The 21,441-nt window shown below is 43.8% G+C and overlaps 1 protein-coding gene across 5 annotated transcripts in view; it reads right to left on the minus strand.

Moving 5' to 3' along the window:
• CEP170B (centrosomal protein 170B) overlaps positions 1-21,441 on the minus strand; it is a 59,560-nt gene that overhangs the window by 23,955 nt on the left and 14,164 nt on the right. For all 5 annotated transcript variants that reach the window (XM_074908871.1, XM_074908870.1, XM_074908869.1 and 2 more), the window contains 8 exons: positions 21,276-21,365; positions 18,517-18,597; positions 15,571-15,627; positions 14,122-14,260; positions 6,022-6,123; positions 4,402-4,878; positions 2,143-2,205; positions 529-1,292 (listed from right to left, as the gene is read on the minus strand). In XM_074908871.1, coding sequence (XP_074764972.1) covers positions 529-1,292; positions 2,143-2,205; positions 4,402-4,878; positions 6,022-6,123; positions 14,122-14,260; positions 15,571-15,627; positions 18,517-18,597; positions 21,276-21,365 — 1,773 coding nt within the window. The remainder of the gene's footprint in view (positions 1-528; positions 1,293-2,142; positions 2,206-4,401; positions 4,879-6,021; positions 6,124-14,121; positions 14,261-15,570; positions 15,628-18,516; positions 18,598-21,275; positions 21,366-21,441) is intronic.

A 21,441-nucleotide genomic window follows, 5' to 3' on the forward strand; every position in this document is an offset into this window, starting at 1 on the left:
TGCTGCATCAGTGATGGGCTGCAGCTCCTGTCTTCGTAACAGTGGGCAGGAGGGGATGCAACACCAAGGCAGAGGCTTGGGAGCAGTTCTAGAGAGCAGCGCTACTTCCAGCCACAGCTCTCAGCAGGAACAGCCTGATCTTTATTCTGCTGTTGCCTTTCCCCTAAAGAGGTAGCAAGCCCACTCTTGCACCTTTGCACCCAAACCTCATTTTGGAAGCAAGGCACTCTTTGCTGCAGGCTTACCTTGCTTTCTTACACTCCGTGGTCTTTTTATTTGTTTGTAATTCTGTTGTTTTGTTCAAGTTCTTTTTAAAGACCAGCCTCACCATCTATTGGGGCCTATCCTTAGCACAAGTCACCCAGGATGATTATCCACCCCTAACCATAATCCCTTGCTGCACCCAATTCCGAAGGGAGCAGTCCTGCACAGCAACAGCTAATGAAATCAGGCCCTCCAGCACAAGGTGCAGAAGCCCAAGCCTTCAGCCCTCAGCTCAGTGGCTAAGCACAGAAAAGCAGCATTTACCTGATCTATCATTTTTCGCGCTTCCTCCACCTCTTTATCCTGCGACTCTGTCTCAATGGTGTATGTGCCCGTCTCGCTTACGCTGTCTTCCTCATCATTCCTCCTGCCCTGGGCTGACTTTACCTCCGGAGGTGGAGCAGAGGCAGACTCTGGTTCTGACGATACACCCATGCGTGGAGCTACCGGCATGGGCAGAGGTGCCGGTTTCTCAGCACTTGGCTTCCCAGACTGAGCAGTCTCCCGCAAGTACTCAGCCATAAAATCCTGAGCCATTTTAGACTTCCTTCCAACACTTCCATAAGTTTTGGCCGACGTTCTAGAAGCAGAGGAGGACGAAGAACTGATCCGATCCTCCGTCTTCTCCCTCTTGAAGGAACTAGTTCTTTGGGTCCCAGAGGAGCTGTTACTGGGTTTGCCTGCCTGGGCCCCAAGGTGGGATGGTGGTACCGAATTTCCCAACTTGTCGGCTGGCAACGTGTTCTTGCGCTTCTCAACCTTGGTCTTCAGCCCTGGATCGGTGTCGCTCTGGGAGGAGTGAGCGCTGTGCGTGAAAGACTGAGACCGCTTCTTCCGCGGTGTGTCCTCAAAGAACTCGATGACGAAGGCCTGCTTGTTGTGCAGCATCTCATGGGGGTCACGCCTCATCTGGCGCTGCAGCCTGGTTTGCTCCGTTGCACGCTCGCTGCCGGTTGTCGTCTCCTTCTCTGCCTTGGGCGCCACGGGGTCTTCAGAGTCACTCTGAGTCCCGTCCTCGTGCCTATTGCCTGGAAACAAGGTATGTAGATTTGACTTTCATATTCTCAGTCGCTGTGGCCCTGTCATTACCTTCCACTTGAAATTTATCATTTCAGTTAAAAATCCTATAGGATTAAACAACTCCAAAGATATCTGCTGAGGTACAGGGATTGCATCCTATCGGAGAAAACAAGAGAGAGGCAGCTGTCTCCTGACCCCACTTTTCACAACTGATTGGCTATCAAGTTATTAAAAAACAATTCAAGAAATATTTTCAACCCCAAGGGTTTCTGATTTTGTAACACTGATTGTTTTAGATACCTAATGCTTTGTTTCTTTTTTCTCCATTTAAATAAAAACAATGGCATTATTTTGCTGTTCTGCCAATTTACTGTAATCCAAGATCACCTCATTAGGTTCTCTCTGTTACAGAGCAGAAATATCTCTGCGGGATCAGTCAATAAACCCCACACGCTGCATCCCATGAAACCAAATCCCCACAGTGCAGATCAACCAGATCAGTGTGTTACGAGTGCATGCACCTCTGTGCACCCACATTACCCTGCTCTACATGGGGGAAATAAACCAGAGACTAAAATAAAAGTGAATTTGCAGGATTCTCCACTTCTCCTGAAGATTTAAGAATGACACCCCCATGAGTTACACCATTCTATCACCAGCCAAGCAAAGGTTAAAACATTACTTAAGAGTTTGCTAAACTTAAAATAAGCTTGTGATTATTTTCAATTATGTTAGCAACGATCATCTTTAAAACCTTCTCTGTGTATCAGTGATGCCTGCCCCTCAGAACCTTAGTTCAAGACTCTCAGAAAGTAAGTTAAAGTAAACAAAAAGTTAAAAGTAAAACAAAAAACAAACCTTTTTTTGGAGAAGGAAACAGGTGTGAAGGCACACAACACGATTCAGTCAACGACCAGGAACCTGTCATCGGGAGAATGGGGAAAGAGGTCTCTGCGCTCTAGACTGTAATATGCAGCAAGATACACTGGCTAAAATACCACGTGTTTGAAAGGAAAACTGCTCAAACCTACTTTGCAAGTTCTCCAGACACATGGGTGAAGACCAATTATTACCTCGAGTTAGCTGTGAAAGATTAGAATTTAATACAAGATCCATTCAACCCAGGAGTCAGTCCTCTGAAGAGTTTCCTAACACCCTCATGAAGGAAGCCAGCAAACTTTGCATCGTGCCCTGAGGGCTGATAAGCTTCATGCTTGGAAAGTTCTTAAATTAAAGGGTCTTGGCTGCAAACTCTGATGAACGCAAAATGGTGAGGACACAAGGAATAACACCCACTGTGCCCATGGATGCTCCAGCAGAACACCACAAACATCCCCTCAAGATGCTAAAACCTGAACTCTCTAGTCTTTGATAACAGGTTTTGCATTTACCACATTGCTCCTGAGAGGGAACAAATGTTACTAATGAACCTCAACGGTGGGCGTCTATGATCCTGGAGACCCAAACCTGGTAGGCAGCCAGTGGTAGCTTTCAAGACATCTTGAGAATTAGCCCTGCCAGAAGAACACGTTACACAGCTATCGCAGATAAATAACGCCCTGTCCTCCGCTGAGGCAGAGGTGGATAAACTCCTCAGGCCACCAACACTGTATGTTTTAATCAAATGTCCAAAGAGTTGATTTCTTAATATGCAAATTATGCATTAAATCACCTCAGCTTCTTTCCATGCCTTATGGACTGTAAGGAGGCAAGTGCAGTCAGTCTAGCATTCCTGTGCATCACTCAGGAAAATCCTACGATGAGCAGCAGCTGCCAAACTCTCTAGTTTTCTCCAAGACAAAAGAGCAAAACTACTGAAGCACATTTCTATCCCTGACAATGTTCTCCAGCAAAGTCAACAAAATCCAGTATCACAACAACAAAAACACTTCATCCCCAAAACCCTCTATCACACAGTCACACCAGACTGAAACTAAACCCTAAATAACCAGGCAGAGCACCTCAACACTGTCCCGTATTGGGAAGAACTAGAAACAATGACAGCAAAACAGTTCAATTTCCATGCCATGCCAAAGACCAGGGCTGGATTTGTGAGACCTTTTTGACCATATGAGCTTCTCAGATACAAGGAGGGGTTTTTTAACACGGACCAAGCAAATACTCCTTTAAGGGAAAACAAGGTATTGCTCTCATTTAGGAACGATCTCAAGCACACACAGGTCTAGTAACCTTCAGTACGACTTCATCAGACAAAGTTGCAGTTCAGAACAATAGCTTTTCCAGAGGCCTGCAAGGCAGTGAGAATGCAGCAATCAGTGGTCTCCTCCTAGCTGTTCAGTGCATAGCCCAAAAGAGACATCCAAGTTAAGCCCATATCTTGCAAAATATATTTACAGTCGCATGAGAATCACGTGAGACCCACCAGCTGCACCAAGAACTGAGCTCCAAACTACACTTCAGACCTTTGAAAAACCCCAAAGAACACCTCCCAGTGACATAACAGGACACAGGCCCACGAAACCTGATGGTTTTGAACAGAGCAGGATTTCATAGAAGCCTTAGTTTAAGAGAAGAAACCTTCTACCCTCTTCTCACCATTAGGGATCATGTATATCTCAACTCTATCATCAGTCTCTGTGTCAGGACCTTTAGTCATCCCAATCAAGTGGCTCTGGTCATGACAGCCATCAGGATGCTTACACTTAGCCTCCTCTGGACTACAAGCTCCTTCCTTCATTCCTTCAGCTAGGTCATTCCTTCAAAAAGTCATTCCTTCAGCTAGGAGAAGCCAAGAGAAGAAAATCCACTGAAATACCCGTTTACCAGCCTGCCTGACCACATGGAAATTTAGACTTTTAAGAATCAAAATTCTTTTTCAATCACTGTTACTGCTGAGCTAGCCTTATAGATGTAGAGGAACCAGACTAGAGTGTCCCCAGACCAGCATCACACATGACTTCAGGGCCAGGTGAAGAGCCTGCTAGCCAGATTCAAAACTATTAACAGTCATTAAAGAAATATTCTTCATCTTACAGTTTTGGAGGAGTGATAATTAAGTCCAGTTCTCCTTGACAGGAGAAGAGTTTTCCTCCTTTACTGGCTGTGCAAATGCAGCATAATAGAGAACTATGTCCACATGACAAAACATTCACTCACCTTTAAGAGTCCTCACATGAACTGGCAGGTCACTCTTTGTACTGTAGGCATCATCTCCTGGAGACTGCCGTCTCATCAAGCTTGGGTCATTCTGGACAAGCCAGTCAGCCACTTTGCTCTCTGCTGACATCACTTCTGTATGAGCTGGTTCCTTACTATATGGTCTTCTCTGTCTGAGCGAAAATTTAGTTACGTGGTCTTTTATCTTTATTTTACCAGGGGTACCATCATCAAATTCAATGGTGAAAGAAGCATGGCTCTGTACAACGGGGGCTACTACAGCATCAACATCCTTTGTTGGGATCTCATGGACCTGTGTTTCTGAAGATTTTGATGGCTGCTGGAATTCTTTAGTTGGAATCTCAAAGTAACTTGGCTCTCTCCGGAAGGCAAACACAGACTGTTCTTGGGCATCTCGATAAGCAGAAATATTACCATTCAATTCCTCTTCATGTTGGGTTATCTCTTTCGATCTTTCTATAAAAGGAAAAAAAAAAAAAAAAAGGCAAGAAAACTTGAAATTCACAAACATTAGCTGAAATGGATTAAAGAAAAAAATACCAAGTTCTGTTTTAGACAGCTTTGTACTCTGGCCTCATCATTGAAACCAGTGCTTACTGCACTGCTATAGTCTGACCAACATTTGCTATATTCACTTTGTCCTTCCTTCCACCACTCCCCAAGAGAGCGTTGAGCGCACACACACACACAGAGTTTTAAGTTTTGACAGAACCTATGCGGTTGGTGGCATTTCAAGGTTTCTGTATGCCTGGGCTGATGCGGAAGGAAGATCCTGTTTCACTTTGCTCAATTCACTTACATGCACGCCTATGCAGCTTTCCACAGTTCAAAGGAAAAGCTTGAGTGAGCAAAGCTAATCACAGGCACAGTTTTGCTGGGTGAACACCTAATTCTGTAACGTCACCAAGGATAAAACCACATTTTTCCAGTAGGACCCAAACTTCTTGTCTAGAGGGTCACTTCCTTATTTCAACCTCTTGGGAGGGTTGCTAAGCACAACCCTCTCTGCTAGAGAACAGGTACCCTACATTGCACTGAAATAAAACACTTCTTTGGGCAGTAAAGCATATGCTTGATAGAAACATCAGGTTTGCTGCATAAGTGAAAAAAGATGCATCTTCCATGCATACAGATTCACAACAAAAATGGCAAGACTAAATGGCTTCCAAGGATGATGAGGTGAGAAACAGATTGCTTCCATATTAATCAAAACCAGTCAATGCATGAGCTCTTAGAAGTGCCTCTCGGATAGGAAACTCCTGGGAGACACAGTGGATGGTTTATTCAGGTGGGCTGCATACAATCACACATACAGCACTGCTGTGTAACTAGGTCTAAAACAAGCTTAGCAAGGCCTTTCTCATCCATACCAAATTATTCCACAAGTGCTGTTTCTAACATTCAAATATTTTAGGGGAAACATTTTAATTTTCCCTTATTCTGGTTACATCAGCAGCAATCTACACATAGGAATGTGCAAATAAGCACAAAAAAGTGGTAATTAAAGCCTCGAAGCAGGATGGCTTCACACAGTAAAGATCAGAAGTGCACAGAAATTTGGTCCCTCCATCTTCCCCCACCTCAAATCACCTCCATTACCTGAGTAATGTTCCTCTTGCCTTCTGTCTTCCTTGTTATTTGCATCATCTTCCCCCCACCAGGAGGGCTGCCCATAAAGAGGGGTGCGGTAGGTATTGGTTTCTAGGAACAGGATAAGAAAATACTTTAACACGGAAAATACCAATTTACCAGGTTCACAGAAGTCAACCACATGACAAAAAGGGAAAAAAAAAGCAGGGTCAGATGAGATCATGTACCTGTTACATTGCAGTTATAACAGCAGCGAATTATACATAACAATGAGTATGTTCAGGCTTTTCCTTTTTCCCCCCCTTTTCTTTACATTCTGCTGCAAGATGCTGACTCCACCTCCCTTTACTGTCTGTAATAGCTGTGTTTCCTAAATACTGGCTTTTCTCTCCTCCTAGCCTCATTATTCACAGGAAGTGGAAGATTTTTTGGCAGGACAGAGTACAAAACACTAACCACAAAACTGTCTGCAACTCACCTGCAATTCAGGTGAAAATCAGACTTTTTTCCCTGATCTTAATTAGGAAGACTTCAGCTCTGCCCTTTCTTGCCCCACCGTGTCTTTGGATGTTGTGAGGCCAGGAATATTTTCCAACTATTCACCAACCACTCCCACTCTGAGTGACACACATTCCACCACAGGAAATTCTTGAAGCGTTACAGATTTAGGGAAAATGGTAAAACCATCTCCTTACACATACATAAAGTAGTAGTAAAGTCTTGTTCTCTAAAGCTTAAAGTAAACCAAATGGATTCCAGAGTCATTTCAGGACAGAGGTTTTTCTAATGGAGAAGCTTCCCCTAGAAGAGCCAGGCTTTTATCACCTTCTCTGCTCAGCAAGCACTCACTGCAAGATCAGGGCTTCGCTGCAACAACTGGTACCTGAAGGAGCTGATCCACTGCTGCTTGTTTTGTCTCCCACAAAACAAGATTGTGTTTTCAGCAGTGCCTTGGGCTGCTGCTGTTTATGCAACAAGTAAAAAGAATACACCTCAATTTACCTGTGGTACAGTTATTATTATGTTTTTATAATAGTTTAAGAGAAGCAAATAAAGTAGCTTTTGTTCTTTCATCTAGAGGTGACAGAAACACAAGGATAGGTCAGGGGCTGAGGTTAAGCTCCAGCTTTGTTAGCTGCTTCTGCCTCTACCCATAACAGCCATCAGCACACACTTCACTGGCTGTTGTCTTAAACACTGGCTCCAGCTACAGAGCCATAGCCGGGCTTCTACCGCCAGCTGCTGCTCAGCTTGTGGTTTCAAAACCCCACGCTGCTCTGTGTGAAGCAGTAGTCCTCAAAGAGCCCTGCAATTTCGCATTCCCTACTTTCATAGGGACTTGATAGAAAGTATTTGTTAGCATAAGGGAAATCAGGAGAGGAAGGCGAATTAAGTCAAAAGAAAAAAAATAAGCCTGATTTTATGCTGCTGTTTCTAAAGCTACACAGACCCAATGGCCACTACTTCAGATGGGTTTTTTTCTAGAATAGTTCCAGAGATACATAAGCTCATAGACTGACAGTCCACAAGCAATAATTTTGCTTTACAGATGCAGCCCACAGGCCCTTTTCAAGAGATCTTCTTCGTGTTTCAAAATTAACCACGCTGCCTCCCTTCACACTGAGGATCAAAAGAGGCTGAAAGTATTACTCTCTGCCTAGAGTGCGTGGAAGATAAACCGTGTTCCCATTATGTAGGCGGCCTTTGAAAGTTCAAAGGAGGAAGCATTCTCACCATGAATAAATTGGAATTGCCAAGCAGCATGTTTCATAACTGAGGATGGGTAAATCACTCAAAGGAGAGGGGACAAAAAAAACCCACAACACCAAACTATTCACAAGCTTGTCAGTGAACAGAGGCACCCAAACGCAAGGTTTGGTCTCTGCTAGGCTGAAATCTTCCGTCACACTGACTAGCAAAAACCTACCACTTTCTCTTCATGCCATGACTTGCTCACCAAACCCCTGTTCCCAACCACGTAGTATCTGCTCTACCAATGCCAGGCACTTTTCTGGGCACACGCTGCATTTGATTATCACCCTCTGAATTGCAGTATTATCATAGGGTTGATGGCCAAAAGGCAGTCAGGGCCAGGAGGAGTATAACACTTAGGGGTGATGGACAAATTCATTAACAACAACCAGCTATGTCTGGGGTAACTCATGCCTAAAGGTCAATGGGCACAGTGAAAGGTTCAACCCTGAAGAAACACATGAGACTTTAGATACTTGCCTCAAATTAATATGATCAATTATGAAAGCATCAGTGGTTTATTTTAAGTTGCTGGTGGAACAAATCCTGAGCATACTACCCTACAGATTTAATGCAAGACCATCTCACACTTGGCTCTTGCACAGCAGCATCTTTCCCAAGCATGGGTGCTGTTACCTTGCCTTGTTACAGCTTTATCTCTCCAGCTTATACCAGCCCCTTGCAGGATCCCAAAGACCCCCTAGTCTAGAAGATTCTAGTTCCTGTTCTGAGAAAATTTTGTTTCCAAAGGGGGAGAAGTGAGCTAAGAGACATCACATGCATCCTGCAGGACAAACTTCTTCCCAGAAGCTGCTCCAGTCCCAAGGTCTGTGTCCCACCTGTGTAGTGAACAGGAGCTTTCCTACTACAGGGAAAAGGCAGCTAAGGGAGCAAGTCAACCTTGGTCAGACCTTTTCTGTTGATGGGGAATTTCGTGACTGCAAGGAAAAAAAGAGGATTTACCAAGAAGAATAATGAGCCAGCACCTCTGCGTTCTCATATTTCCTCCTCTATCCTAAAGAGCCCTAATAGGTGCTTGGAAATTTCCCAGATTCCTTCTCTGACAAAAGCTAGCACAAAGCCAAAACCTCAGGGCACATCAAGAAGCACCTACAGAAAGCAAATCAGACTGCCCAGAGTGTGCAGACCTGGGGCCACCAGGGTGGGATCCGCTCCGCTGCACTCACTGCATGGCAGCAGAAGGTCCCTCCTGCCCGACAACACAAAGCTCAACCTTGCCCCACCAGCAATGCTCTGTTACAGCAGGTGTAATACATCTGCTTGCTTCTGCTCGCTTCTGTGGGGATTTTTTTCCATTCCTTCCCTCTCTCAGCCTCCACAATAAACTGGAACTTCATTTTAAAGACTGCAAAAAGCACAAATGGAAAGCTGAGGAGTCAGTATCTTGCTATTTAGGGACAGTTTCAATATTTTAAGAGCAATTAATGTTTCCACTTAGCCTTCATATTAATTTGCATTTTGAATAACATTATGAAGTGACACAGACACCCTCATTCTCAGCTACTGCCAAAAGTGGCCAGATCCCGAGCCAGAGTAAAATTTCCCTGACTTCAGAAAGCTACAGGAATTTGCTGCCCTGCTCATGTCAGACGCTTCTGTCCCTCCTAATTTGCCAGCACAAATGACCTGACACGTCTCCTCACTTCAGCAATAACACAACAATACTGTATAAATAGGGGGGATGGGGGGTGTGTAAAACAAAAAAGCATGATAGGAAGGCAGCTAAAACACATGGCTGGGACAGAAGTGGGCCAGGGAGCAGCTACATAGGTAGTTGTGCCAAGGAGGCTTTGCTCTTCATCAGCTGGGATGCATTTTGGGTTGTGACCTCAACCTGGACAATGCAGCATCCAGAGCAGCACATCTGCCTGTGTCCCGAGACATGCATACCACCCTGAAGCCACTGCCTGTCTTTTATATTTTAGTGTAAGATAGAAGCTCTTGCAAGAGCAGAGAGACCCTCGGCTTGCCCAAGTTAGTGGTAAAGTGAGGAACACCAATGAAAACTAACTGCTCAGTCTTTTTAATGACATGAGACTTCCTCCAATTGATGGCAGCTCATTACCACCTCTCTCCACTCTGTGCCAGGGTGCCCAGATGGTGCCAATTCATTTAGACATATTTCTTGGCTCATCAATTCAGGCAGACAGCCTGAAAACCATCCTTTTAGATAACTGAATTGAGGTCAGCACAAGCATTCAGCCAGATAAATACTGAGCTATGGGTGACGGTGTAATACAGGGAAGACCACTGACATACACATGTTCTGCTCCTGGATTTCAGTCTTTGAGGCAGTCATTCAAAAGAAAAAACGAAGGCTGTTTTAGCGCAGAACAAGGGAGGTCCATTTGTTTAACAAATCTGACAAGAATGTGGCCTGTTAAATTAATACAGACCTATTGAACACCTGAAGGAGAAGCACCACAACAAGAGAGAATGAGACGTGTCAATACAAAAGATGTATTTATGGAGAAGTGAACCACACAGAACAGCACAAAGACAGAACCGAAAACACACTCCAAGGGATGAAAGAGTAAGGAGAAAGCCTGCGTTAATGCTGCTTTCTATCAGCAAGTGGGCAAAAGAGCTCTCATGACAAGCACACAGCTCCCACTCCAGAGGGGCCTGATTTCCCTTGAAGGTGTCCCCTGTGGTCAGGACAGGACTGAGGGCTGCGCTTCACCCAGGTCCTCACAAAGCTTCAAACCATCACAAGAGACAGACAGCAACAGCAAACGTCTTTGCTGACAGAAGCACACGCAGCTTTGAAGCTGTCTATAGCAAGTCATAACAAAAGCATGAGAAATCCAGCTTGAAGTCAAACCAATTTTGATTCATTATTAATAACAGTAACGTTCATCTTCAGAAGATGCTGAGTAGGCTTCTTACAGTAGAGGCAAAAAAAAGATGATCTAGCTATAACATTTTAAAATTAATTCCTTACATCTCTGCTTTTTAACTCCTCTGCAAAATAGAGAATTCAGATCTAGTAGGAATAACCATAAAGCAATTCTCTGACTCTTTGCTGCAGTATTTATTTCACATGTGTATGGCAAACCTAAGATCTGGTCTTTTGTACCTGCTGTGAACATACACAGATCCCAGAGGCTTTCAAATCAGGCTGATAATCACAAATATATCTGTATCAGTTACACGGTCAAACCTTTAACGTGCTGCAGGTACCACCACCCCTAGCTCAGAGGAAAAGCAGATACACCACCACCACTCCCCTAAATTAAAGGCTAGGGTAGAGCTGTGCGTCTAAATAGTTATTACTATGATCTCATGGGGAAAGCAGCCAAAGACCATGGAAACCACTTCACAACTGGGCACAACTCCCACTGCCTCTGTCCACGCTGCCTACTGACCTCAGCCCCACACACCAGCAAGACTTTCAAGTTGGCCACTCTGTTGAGAGGACTCCCTAATGACACGGATGCTGACCTGGCAAGCAATCCTATTTAACACATCCCGGGAGAAGCTAAAGTCCTGCTCCTGCAGTGGTGATGACCATTTCAGCTGGATGCTGCAGGCCACCTCCACCCCTGGAAACGCAGGCCTACAGCAGTTATTCAGAAGATAGTCATCAGATTCAGCATTATCTAGTCCCATAAGCCTGTGAAGACTTTAAAAAAAAAAATTAAGATCAGCGAGAACAGACGACAAAGTAGCTTATCTCATCCAGTACCTCAACTCAGGTAGCAACAGATGGGGATTGTGACAGTCTTAAAAATCTGCTCAGTTCAAGGCTGTACCTGGCCACCCGATGGCTTAAGGCTTTAAACATGAGAGCTGATGGCTAGCTATTTTTAGTATTCACTAGCTGAACTGTGGGCACTTTTCTTACTCATATCCATATCCAACCCATAGAGCTTACCAAGCTCCTTGCCTCAAACATTTCACAAAGCCTGATGATTTTCTGCTTACAGGCAACATACACCCAAAAGCTGCAAGTTCAACAAGCATAAAGACTAAATGGCTGTTTCCCATTCACTGCTCTGGATCTCTTTATCCTCAGCCCCTCACCTCCTCCCATTTCTAAGCAGCTCTAATTGTTCACATTGTTTTGTTAAACCTCTTTCCTGAAAGCTTGCATTCCCTCTGCCTCTTTTCCACCCAGGCCCTGGGAAGCAATCCTTCTAAAGGCTTCTGTCACCCCAGACCTTGCTTTAATTAGTCAATGCAAATTCCTAAATACCTACAGGCTTAGCGAAACAGCTCTTTCCCCAAAGCCTCTTTCTGCTGCCACAAGCCCACTCCCCGTAAGAATACTACATTTTTCTTTCCACTAACCATTTTAAATTGCTGCCACTCCTCCAAGCAACCAAGGAGAAACTGTGCATGTGCGTAGCTGAAAACAAGGTGAATCAGTCACATCGCAGATGAAAAAGGGACCCACGATCATCCTGCTCACATGACAGAGATGATTTTTAGAGAGTGAGGGGCTGATTTAATGCTCATACTGCCCCCTCTTTCAGTCCAATCCAGTAAAATACTTCCAACAAAAAGTCCTGAATTCCTCTACCTTTCAGTGGGGTTAGCAGCACTTCAAGATTTTTTTTTTTTTTATATCTGTCCATCAGTCCCACTGCATGTGACATATTTCAACATTAGACCCCAATTAAGTACTCACAGCCCTTTTTGCCTTAGATCTATGGTCCGTGCCCACTAACAACAACAAACTAATGCAGGTCTGCAAACCAGACGCTAGAGAAATGGGTCAGCTTGCTGAAGAGTCACCCAACGTCCTGACTCTGAAGGTGTTCCAAATATCATCCGCTTACGCTATGTAGGTTAAAGCCAGCCAGTGAGTATTTTAGAAGGTGACAAGAATAAAAATGAGAATGTTCATGCAATCAGACAGCAGCAAACGCAAACTGGTTCCAGTTACTGGCAAACTGGCCCAGTTATTGGCAATGCTTTTCAAGAGCCCCAAGCCCCTTGAAAGGCAGCTGGAAAGCTCTCCCCCCCAGTGAGGTTCACCACTTTCATGTTAATTCTCATGGTTAATTATCGCCAACTTCATCCCTTTAACTGCACACTTGTGAGGCAAAGTCACAAATGCCACATCCATGGGGGAGGCAACATACAGACACAGCTAAAGTAACACAAAGAAAGGTTTTGCACTGTGAAAAATGGGAGTTGGACACATGAGAGCATGTGCTTCCACACACAGCTGGAAGCAACAGTGAGACCAGGGTGAAAAATCACAGTTTGAGTACTCCGTGTCAGCTTAGAGGGATTTTCCATAAAGATACATGGGAGATTAAGGTCAGTCACTCCAATTAGTTATTATGAAGCCTTAATGGATTTACCTGAAGTAGTACACTTTTCTAGAAAGCTGCTATATCTGTCTCTAGGTCATCTCACCCAAGATGCTGTCTCACTCTTTCACCTGCCCATCCTCTTCCCTCCATTCACCTCCCTGCTTCTTCCTGCAACAGATCCAGCGGGCAGTCTCTCTGCTAAACCTAAAGATTTCCAGTTGCTCAGCCATCCTGGTGTCACAAGACCACCGCCGTCCATCACTGGGATGCTTTAAAACCATGTTTGTTCCTCCCACACGTCATAAAGCTTGAGAAGGCCAACTCAAGAAGACCAACTGATATCTGAGCAGAACTGGGGAGAGACCTGCCAGGGTGGTATGTACAGGAGAGGGGAAGTTGGACGAGATGGGTGAGACAAGACTGCTGGGGAGGTCTCGGTTCAACGTGATGGGGAACAGGGAGGAAGCAAGTTTGACAAAGGGTATTTGAAGGCAGCAGTGGGTAAAGCAATGGAGAACAGAAGGAATTTTTCAAATGGAAAAGGTTTGCAGCTAGGGAACAGTGAACCTGAAGCAAATGTCTCCCAGGCTGGCAGTCAGTTTCAATCCCATACCTTGGCACACTAGGAAATACAGTCATTTAAGACCATACAGGGCTTTTTTGAAAGAAATGGTTTGTTGCTTCTTTGCCTGCCAGCACCACACCACAGCAGCCATACATTTCCTACTCTGAGTCATCGTCCCTGTTCAAACACCAGCTCACGATGAGGAAATTAAAAATAGACCAGACAGGTGCCAAAGAACTTACCAAACCTGCTCAGCTCACAGGTTCTCCAGCACACACACAGCAACAAGGCATGTGTGAGCCATCATGCCAGATGATTTTTTATTAGAAGCTGTATCTCCAAAAACTAAAAGAGTCTGTAATATGCAGAGGTTTAGGAAGATGACCCTTCTGGAACTGCTCCTAGATGCAACCCGCAAAGCTGCACTGTCAGAATCATGACCCAGCGCAGGGCTCAAGCTGCACTTTGTTCTGAATCTTGATTAACTGGTTCCTGAGCAAGTACCTGTAATTGCTTTCCTCTCTCCTTTCTCCAGCTTTGCTTGTGGGGACTCAGTGTAGACGCCATGCTCCATGGGCTGCTCCGCCCTCTTCAATGCCGTGCCTTTGTAATTCATCTGAAGTTGGCTGGTGTACTTCTCATGCTAGAGAGACACAAGCAACAGTTGCAGGGTGCCTGTGCAATTTGTGGGCTAGCCCATGGAAAAGATAAACCACCCTTCCCCACAAACGGATCAGGCAAAGGCAAATACCACAGCTATGTTCTGAAACAAAAAGAAAACACACCTGAGTAGAGGCTACAGAACAGCAGAAATTCCAGCCAGAGAGGCTTTCAAATACCCCATTTAGAAGACATTAAGTGATAATTCTAGCCCAGGAGAAGGTCACTGCGACTTAGCTCTGCAAAACAGCTAATTAGGAATCCCTTTAAAGAATAAACTGAGAAGAATCAGAATTTAGGCCATTTTCCATTCAGGATTCAAATCCTGAAATCCCCTTTGTTCTTAAAGCAACATTATAAATTCTTGCAGGGCGCTCATCTGCATTATCTCAGTTTTTCAGCAAAGGCAATTAAAATATATTTTAATTATTTCTCTCCAAACCCTCTCTCCAGCCAGGAAAGTGATTCTGCCTTAAAACAGGCTCCACATTAACATGGTAAACGAGCTATTTAAAAGTGGGTTTATTACAAGTAAATTAATAGAAGGGTGTACCCATCCAGATTACCCCTGAGTAAATTCAATGAATCATTTAACCAATTCTAGCTGTTACATTTCCCATCCTCTCCAGGTCCTAAACATGGAACCAGGGCTAAGATAGTATCTGCTAGCCAAGAGGTGATGTTTGGGTGAACGTGACAACTTTCTTGCCTAGAGGGGGTTGCTTTCCTGCTTCAGATAAGAAGATGCTTGAATATTTCGTACCTGTTACTGAACTCTTTGTTTAAAAAACACCTCACTCATAAGAGGACTCCTCAGTAAGTAAGAATTGGGAGCCTGAAGGCAAAAATTAGTTGATATACAGGAATAAATTAAGCAAACTTTAGCCTGCTGGAGGAAGTGTGATGGAGCTGGCCTAAGTCACTGAACTCAGAAAAAGGCATCTGCACTCTATTTCTGGGAGGGAACAAGTTCTGCTGTGCTTCACCCACAAGTTAATGTGCTGATTGTTCTTTAATACATTACAGCTTTAGTAAACTTTTTTACTGGCAGTCATGAAATCATAAATAACTTGTTAGCACAGGGATAAGAGAGATTAGAGCTGAGATAACTGGGAAATGCATCTCTCCTCAAAGGAAGGTTTTATTCAGTTCCAATCCAAGGAGAGACTCACATTGTGGAACATTTTACTGTCACCAAGAGTATTTTAATATTTCAGTCTGCTTGACCATTACTAGAGCACTTGATTTTTTTTTTTTTTTTTTTTAAATGCACCCGCATCCAGACACTCTTACCTTTAATGCTTCTTCTGGGACTTTGTGTTGAATTTGTTCCAGGACATACATGTTTGAATGTACATAACTTGTTAAGGTAATGACAAAGGAATTGGATGGACAAAGAAATCTAGCATTTAGTCACAGAAAGAAAGCAAGATCATAAAACCAGAGAACCTTAACATATGCATGGTACTAAAAGTTGCCTGTGCTTGATCCCACCATGGTCTTTGTCTTGCATGATTTGGAAGAGAGCGTGCAATCCCATCTGCTGGCCAGACCCATGCCAGCTGAAGGGCAGCAGGGGAGGAAAGGCTTGGGGGAGCACTAGCAGCTCTGTCCAGGCCCCAGGAGAGCAACCAGAGCCCTGAGTCACCCACACCCCTCTCTACCCAGCTGGCAGCTCCAAGCAGACCACTCTCTCCCCGTGGTATCCTGGCCAAGATGGGGCAATCTTGCGTGCGTTGCATGTGCTCCAGACAAAGGAACAGTAGAGTTCAGGTCTCTGATCCCTGCAAGGATGATTTGGGCTATGGTGCTCTCTTGCCCTGACAAGGCCTCTCAGCCACTGCAGTTTCCTGGATGAAAAGTAAATCAGGTTGTGAGCTGCCCTAATCTCTTAGGAAGGGAGGCATTCAACATGGCTGAGCCTAAGCAATAATCCTTGCCATGCTGCTTGAAAAAAAAAAAAAAAAAAAAAAAAAAAGGAAGTGTCTGGCAATGTCATCATGAACAACCCAATCAGGACAGCACAGAGAAAAGGGGAGGAAAAAGGAAAGATGGAAAATGTTAGACTAAAAATAAACCAAGTGATACTGGCATAGCAGGGAAACTGCACTCTCGGTAAGTGAAACTGTAAATGGAAAAGAGACAAATGCTCTTATGCAACAGCACACAGCTGACTCCAAGACCTCAGGAGATGCTGCCATCCACACTGAGCTGAATGTGGTATGCACAGAAAGCACTGCTAGAGGGTGGCACTGAAGCAGCAAAGAAGAAGAAGAAGAGATTGTAACTGCCATAGCAACTACGCTGAAGTAAAAAGATGACTAAAACCTACACTCTTTAAAGCTTTCCTGTTGAGGGCAATAAATTCTACAATTCATAAATGCAATCATTCATGCTACAAGAATATCCATGTAAGGGCTGCAGGACTAAACACTTCCAACTCAGCTGCTTAGTACACAGAATTGCTTTCTATAAAAAGTTTAAACCTGTATCGCAGCCATTAAAACCTACCCACACTCTAGGCACTGGCTTATGCCTTCACCAGACTGGAGTTCACAGCGTATCTTCTACGAGTTTCCCCACACATCTAGAGACCAGAAGACACATGACCGGTTACATCAAAAAAACATTTGCAAAGTTACACATTCAAAACCATCTAGAACTGAGGTTGCCTATGGGACAGTAACAGACTTCATCACATGTGCACTGAGACAACACCTTTAATGACATGGCCCCAGATGACAGTGCTCTTTTATTGGGCAGCACTCAGTAAGGGCCTACTCAGTATTTTTTCTCCCATGTATGCCCAAACCCTCATCAACTGCACCCTCTTCAAATACTGATCTGAACGCAAACAATCTCTCTCCTTTCTTATTCTTTCTAAAAAAAAGATTCAGCAACTACCTACCTCCCTTTTAAAAAAAAAAAAAAACAAAAACCAAAAAAACCAACCCAGAAATACCACTGTGAAGTATGGATTTGTTATTTCTAAAATGGCAAGAGACAGAGTGAGACCAAGACCAAGAATATGATCTTACACAAGGCCTAGAAAACCCTCCACTCCAGCAGATCCAGGATTGCACACACATCATTTTAAGCATCCCCGTTACAACAGTGAGTGCTCCTGCACTGTCATTGCTTGGAGCTGAGGCACCAGAACCCTGAAAGGCCAGCGAGGCTCAGCCTCTCCTTGATGCTTCAGCTCCCTGGGCTCCAGAAAGGTGAGCAAGAGTTTTCCAGCCAAACACTTCCTCTCCACCCCACCAATGGTAAGACTTAGTCTCTGCCTGTATTCTCAGAAATGCCTGGACTGTTTTAATCAAAATTTCCCCATAAAAGAAAAAAGAAACCTGAAGAAGACACTTGCTACTTCTAAACTCGGCCTGAGCAGGTAAAGTTTGAAAGACAGAAGCAACTGAACAAAAAAGTGTCAAAAAGGATTAGATTACATGCTGCAATAGGAGCCTCTACTTACCACTGTTGCTTGCTCTGCTGGCTCAGAAAGGCATTCCAATATCTATGCTTATAGGCAGTAATACAGTCACATCAGGAAAAAAAAGGGATGAAGGCAAAGGTGGTTTTGCAGACACTAGCAGGATTTGTGACAAACAAAGCAGTAACTGCAGCCTAGCCTCCCTCAATAGAGGTGAAATTTGCTATTGCTAAAGAGATTTACTCTTGCATTTTGTTGCAGAAGCAATTTACACAGGCAAACTTCAGTCGATACAGAGTTAAGGAAGTGACCACGAGCCCCAAAGCTAAATGTTTAAGGCTGAAGACCAGCAGATTGTCTGAAAGCAAGTATTTGGGTGAAATGATTAATAAAACCACACAAGTTGGATGAAAAAAAAAAAAAATAGAGGCATGTTAGTTCATACAAAAGCATATGAAATATGTTTGCTCCCCAGCTGGTACCAGCTACAGTTGCCACCCAAACAAAAACACACAAATAAAAAGAAAAAAAACCTCCTTAGAAAGAGACTGATGAGGCACCTCTACAGTCACTACTACCAGTGCAGGGCCTGATTCAAACTCCAATGAAGGTAGCAGGCATCATGATTAATATGCTCTGAATCAGGTCCATGGTGGAGAAACAAAAGCTTATGAGCCATCCAAAGGCTCCTGGAGGCAAAACACCACCCTTCCTCATTAGTCACAATTAGTACTGTTAACTCTCCATGCAGCAAACAGCACAAAACCCAAAGACTGTATCCCGCTCCCTCTTCAGTCGAGAAGGATATCATAGCCGAAGCGAATGACATCATTCAGTTTTAGGGTGATGTATTTCTGGTCAGGAATCCTCACATCATTGACGAACGTCTGTAGGAAAGAAGCACAGGAATGATTTTTGACTGAGGGTATCAGGGTGATGCATCTCAGATGGATGGGGCTCCTGGAGGGCACCCATCCCATCTGCCAACAGCACTGCATACATTCAGGGTGCACTAGCACACAGTCAGCCAGGCGAGGAGCTAAGTGCTCTAAGAAAAATCAACACCAGCAAGTAGCTCCCATGGACAAGTTAGAGCACCCCAATTATGCTTCAAAGCAAGATGCTCTGACGGGACCTCTAGGGAGATTTACCTTTCCACCAACTGCAAATGAAATTTTAGTCTCCAACTTGAACACATAAATGAGATGCCTGAAGTTAGGAACTTCAGATGCTCTCCGTTCTCCTCCACCCTTCACAAACAGCAGGAACAGCAAATGATGCAACTCATACTCTTAATTATTGAGCTGGGAATCAGCTTTCTGCTGCATGTCAAACAAGACTGGTGTCAGCCCCAAGGCCTGATAAGTTAACAAGCAAAGCCTATCACAGAGGAGGGGGGAAACAAAAATGCACAGGAAAACAAGCATTTGCAGTGGCATGGCCACGATGTCCCAGACACCACAGACCCATACCACAGGCCCTTCGCTCAAAAGATTCACATACTCATTTTTCCTATGCTCTGATGAATTAAAATTATGCTAGAAAATGAATTTACATGCTTTCACCACTGAGGCACAATCTTCTCCTTCTGCCTTCTCACCTCAGCCAAGCCAAACATGCATGATAAGACCAAGTATTAACCACAGGGGAAAAATAAATGCTAAAGCAGGAAAACAGAACCTCAGCAGACAACAGCCCCCCCAGCTTCCTGGCAATTTACAGGAGAGCTGGGGAACAGGCCTGTAATTTCAGAATAAAAGCAGTGAAGCTGGTTAAAATGCACGGAATTCCTATTTGCATGAAATTTTTTAATATTTAAAAATCCCACAACAGTCACATCTGGAAGAGGAATAATTATTTGCTGGATTTTCTGAAAAAAAAAGTCTGCAAGAAAACCCATTTGATGTTGTTACCTATTCATCCATGGTTACTTCAAATAAAATAACCCAAGGAAACTGCTTCTTGCAGATAGAAACACTACCTTCAAACCCTGAAGACCCTTAATAGAGACTGTAGAATTAGCTGAATATTATAATAAACCCAATACAAAACGTTTCAACAATTAATATAAACCAGATTACGCAGTAAAGCCATATAATGCATTGTTGACAAGCCAGAAAGTAAATACAAAATAAAAGCAGATTCTGAAAGTGAAATTAAAATCAAGGTCCTCAAAAGTGATTTCTTCAGTTTCAGTGGAGAAAACAAGTTTTCATGAAAATTTTCAAATAAGGACCTATGTTTTTTTCATGCAAAATAGATTGTTGTGGCCAAACTGAATTTTTTTCAACTGAAGTGTGGTTGACCAGCTGCAGAAGACAGGCACTGCTATAACTCCATTCTCTTCACTGCCCCTCTGAACACAAGCCTATTATTGAAATGTTGCAAATTCATACTCTTTAGCATGTGAAGGTAGAAGATAATTAGAGGTTTAAGACTCCCTCTCTTTCAAGCAGAATTTTCAACTGCTTTTTTGCCACCATGAGTTAAATACCACAGGTTTTGAACCAGGGATCCAGTCAGAGCCCAGACCAGTTACTGGAAATATTCCCATTTCAGCAGGACTCTGGGCCTTCAGCTATTAGGCTAAGAAGCCTTTTAACACTCATTCTTGCTGTTTCCAGATGCCAGAAGAGGCAGAACAGTTGAGGTCTGCTTTAGCCACTGTTTTTGTTCAAGTTTCTGGGTTCCTCTCATGCTTTTGTGGTTGTGATGGTGAAGGGCTTCTGCTTCTAAGCCCAAAACAATGACTGCAGTAAAATCCCTACTGGGAAGACAATTATGTGAATCTAGCTTAGACCTGCTCCAGCTGAGGAATAGCTCTGCTGGTATGAAGAAACAGTCAAAAAAGAGGCATGCTATGACATCAGGACAGTTTTAAGTATGATGGTGTATTTAAAAATCACAGGACTCAAGTGGGCGAACAAAGTCCTCACCCAGCTGCCTAACACCACAGAATGAGTCAGAACCAGAGCAAGGAATAAGCTTCAGGCAGGCTCAGCTCCCTGTTCTGGGCTCCCATTATCTCTCGGTCTTCACACAAACCAGGCTCAAGGCAGGCAAAAGAGCAATTTTTATTATAAAAAAAAAAAAAAAAAGGTGGTTTTAAATAGTTTCTCCCCAAAGAAATTAAATGCCTCATCATCCCATATATCACTCCATGCACTGACAACTGAATTGCCAAAAGGTCACCCTGCTCATACTGAACAGCTGCTCCAGAATCTTCACCAGTTTAATCCTAACATCCACGAAATGAGACTGAATTTATTTCCTCCTCTTTTGCAAGAGGCTCTATGATTTTGTGAGCCTTGAAGCATTCTGCAAGGACACCAGAAGAAAGGGAAAAAGAAATAAAACATCCACCAAAGCTTTCCAATTTTAAGATGAGATGCTACGTGACCTCCACCTCAGGCCTTGCAAATAATTACGTATGTTTAGCTTAATTCATGCCAACAGTTGCAGTGACCCAAAAGGATCTAACAGTAGAATTAAGTAAGCGCACAAGCGCTTGCAGACTCGGCACGCCATGCATTCACCTCCGTCAGCCAGGAGGTTTGCTACTTACGCCGTTTAAGCTCCCGAGATCCTTCACCCAGTGCTCATCTTTCTCCTTGTCATAGTTGATTACAGCGTGCTGCTTATCGACACTGCGGGACTGGCAATGAAAGTACAATGAATGTGAGACCAGTCAGGCATAAGAGACACTGTTAATCAAAGCAACATTCAGACGT

Source organism: Athene noctua, chromosome 6 (genome assembly GCF_965140245.1).
Source record: "Athene noctua chromosome 6, bAthNoc1.hap1.1, whole genome shotgun sequence".
NCBI classification, from domain to species: domain Eukaryota; kingdom Metazoa; phylum Chordata; class Aves; order Strigiformes; family Strigidae; genus Athene; species Athene noctua.